Here is a 2,845-nt window from a genome sequence, read left to right as displayed (position 1 = left end):
AAAAAAAAAAAAGATATTCCAAGAAGATTCAGAATACTCTAGGGTCTAAATCAAAATGCACAGAAGCAAGCCTAGGTATCTGCAAATAATTTTGTAAGAGCATCATTTCCCTCCAACTGTTATAATACACATTTCAAATGTAGAAAAAAATTGGAGGCATAGTCCAATAAATAGTCATCACGTACCGTGAAAAAAAAAAAATAATTTAGTTAATCTTTAAAATTTTTCACAGCACACTAAAGATCCTCTCTAGCACACTAATGCACAGGGCTGAAAATCACTGCTTTATCTACTGCCCCTCTAAATATAGCATACTATGTACACAGTTCTGCACCATGCATTTTTTACTTAGTATATTCTGGATATCTTTCCAAATTAGTATACAGAGAACTGCCCCATTCCTTCTCACAGCTTGATAGTGTTTCACTTAATATGCCAAAATTTATTCAAGCAGTCTTTTCTTGACAGATATTTCAGTTCCAATTTTTTTTTGCTATTACTGGCCCACCTCCCAAAAAGCTGAAATGAACATACTTGTACATAGCTCATTTTATACACATGCAATTGTATCTGTAGGATAATTTCCCAGAATTGTGATAACAGAGTCAAAGAGCAAATATCTTTGTAATTTTTCTTTTTTTTTTAGAGACAAAGTCTCACTTTATTGCCCTTGGTAGAGTGCAATTTTTAGTCTTACCAGCAATATATGTAGAATTCATGTTTCTTCAGTCTTACCAACACAGTAAGTATGCTGCTGAATTTTTAGAGTTTTGCCACCTTATTTCCATTTTTAAAAAGTAAAGACAACAACACACTGAGATCTGATGGGAATAACATGGCACTTACAAAACTCATTTGAGATCCTCTTGTGATATCGTTTTTATACTAAATTTTCCAGCCAGAAAATAGGTTATCTGCCATCATTTATTCATCTTTCCCCCCTTTCATCTCTCCTATTCAATTTAATCATTTTTCAGATTTAATTTTTTGTACTTCAAAAAATTTTTTTTTTAGAGACAAAGTCTCACTTTGTCACACTCGGTAGAGTGCTGTAGCATCACAGCTCACAGCAACCTCCAACTCCTGGGCTTAGGCGATTCTCTTGCCTCAGCCTCCTGAGTAGCTGGGACTATAGGCACCTGCTACCACGCCTGGCTATTCTTTTGTTGCAGTTTGGCCGAGGCCGAGTTCGAACCCGCTACCCTCGGTATATGGGGCCGGCGCCTCACCCACTGATTGAGCCACAGTCGCCGCCCCGGTTTTTATATTTTGTATTACCACTTAATTTTTATACATAGATATCTTTTCCTTTGGGGGATTAGTTTTTCGTTTTTACGTCGAATTAGTAGTTGTTAGTGCAGGGATTTTTCTTTCTCATGTTCTTGTTGGATCCAGCACCTTACTGAATGACCTCTGTGTGTTGGGGAAAGAGAGAAGCGAGGGAAAGAAGCCTGAATTGTCTCAATAACCTCAGTTACTGTTGTTATTTCTGGCAGTGCTTCACCACTGGGCATGTAAGAGTGATTAAGAAGAAATAGACCCGGCTCTTTTCCAGTTATCAATGCCGAAGGAGGAATTCTTATACCATTGGCAAACGATAGTGTTAACCCTCAGACGAGGCATTCAGGGAAGACGTACTTTGGAGGAGGTGACTTTGAGACTGCACTTTTCACTCTCAGGGGAGGTGACTTTCTGTCCAGCTCTTTTTGACCACACCGTCCCAGCCCTCCTCCCTCGAGATAATCGCAAGCCTTTTCTCCTCGCTTCAACACCTGCCTGCTTTAGCCTCTGCGGCCTCTGCGGCTGCGCAAGACTCCCAAAACATCTGACTGGTAAGAGGCGTAGCCGGTCCGCTGGGGGCGGGGCTTAGCGTAGCTTATTTGGTGGGATGGTCCAAATGTTGGCGGAAGTGCTCTGTCTTGTTGCCGGAAGTAGGAAGAGGAGGGTTGTGATGGCGGCTGCGACTGAAGCCGAGGGGGTGAGTACGAGTGGCCCTGACCAGGGGTTTTTGCTGGGGAGGGCTCTGGGCAGAGGCAAGGCTAGAGGTGGAGGCGAAGCCTGGTGGCGGGCAGGGTGGCGCCAGACACTGTAGGGGTTGAACTGGCAGTGGAGGTCCCAGGCCCAGCCTAGAGGGAAAAGCCAAGCCAGCCCCGCCTAAAGCCTGTCCAACTCGCTGCAGGTGCCGGTGGACTGCACGGAGGAGAGGTCCCTCACGGTAGCTGAGGAGCTGGCCGCCCAGAAGCGCGAACAGAGGCTGCGCAAATTCCGGGAGCTACATTTGAAGCGAGTGAGTAGTCTCCAAGGCCAGCTCAGGTCTGACTCCTGGCCAGGCCTGTGCGCGTTTATAGTGGGACTGTTGTCGGACTAAGGAGTTTGTCTGCTTGTCACTTAATTAACGGAGAAGTGGATGAGAGATTAAGAATTCTACTTTTTTTTTTTTGAGACAGAGTCTCACGCTGTCGCCGTGGATAGAGTGCCCTAGGCGTCACAGCTCGCAGCAACCTCAAACTCCTGGGCTTAAGAGATTCTCTTGCTTCAGCCTCCCAAGTAGCTGGGACTACTGGTGCCCGCCACAACGCCCACCTAATTTGTTGTTGTTGCAGTTGTCATTGTTGTTTTAACTGGCCTGGGTGGGTTTCGAATCCGTCAGCCTTGGTGTATGTGACTGGCGTCCAACCCACTGAGCTATGGGTGCCGCCCACAATTCCAGTTTTATTTACAGAAGAGTCAGCAATTTTGGAGAAAAGTGAAGACATCCTTTCAAAGAGCTGCTTTTTGTTATTTTTTGCAATATATATATATATATATATTTTTTTTTTTTTGAAACAGAGCCTCAAGCTGTCCC

The 2,845-nt window shown here is 44.4% G+C and overlaps 1 protein-coding gene across 1 annotated transcript in view; it reads left to right on the top strand.

Annotated features, from left to right (window-relative positions):
• Positions 1-1,929: 1,929 nt before the first annotated feature.
• The window catches only part of SYF2 (SYF2 pre-mRNA splicing factor), a 12,637-nt gene continuing 11,721 nt past the window's right edge, over positions 1,930-2,845 (top strand). Inside the window, exons 1-2 of the mRNA XM_003799843.3 lie at positions 1,930-1,978; positions 2,180-2,287. Coding sequence (XP_003799891.1) covers positions 1,952-1,978; positions 2,180-2,287 — 135 coding nt within the window. The 5' untranslated portion in view covers positions 1,930-1,951. The remainder of the gene's footprint in view (positions 1,979-2,179; positions 2,288-2,845) is intronic.

This window comes from Otolemur garnettii, unplaced genomic scaffold, assembly GCF_000181295.1.
Source record: "Otolemur garnettii isolate 467f Iridium unplaced genomic scaffold, OtoGar3 scaffold00156, whole genome shotgun sequence".
NCBI lineage: Eukaryota > Metazoa > Chordata > Mammalia > Primates > Galagidae > Otolemur > Otolemur garnettii.
Note: the sequence above shows the minus strand (reverse complement) of the source record. Positions and strands in the feature narration are given on the sequence as shown.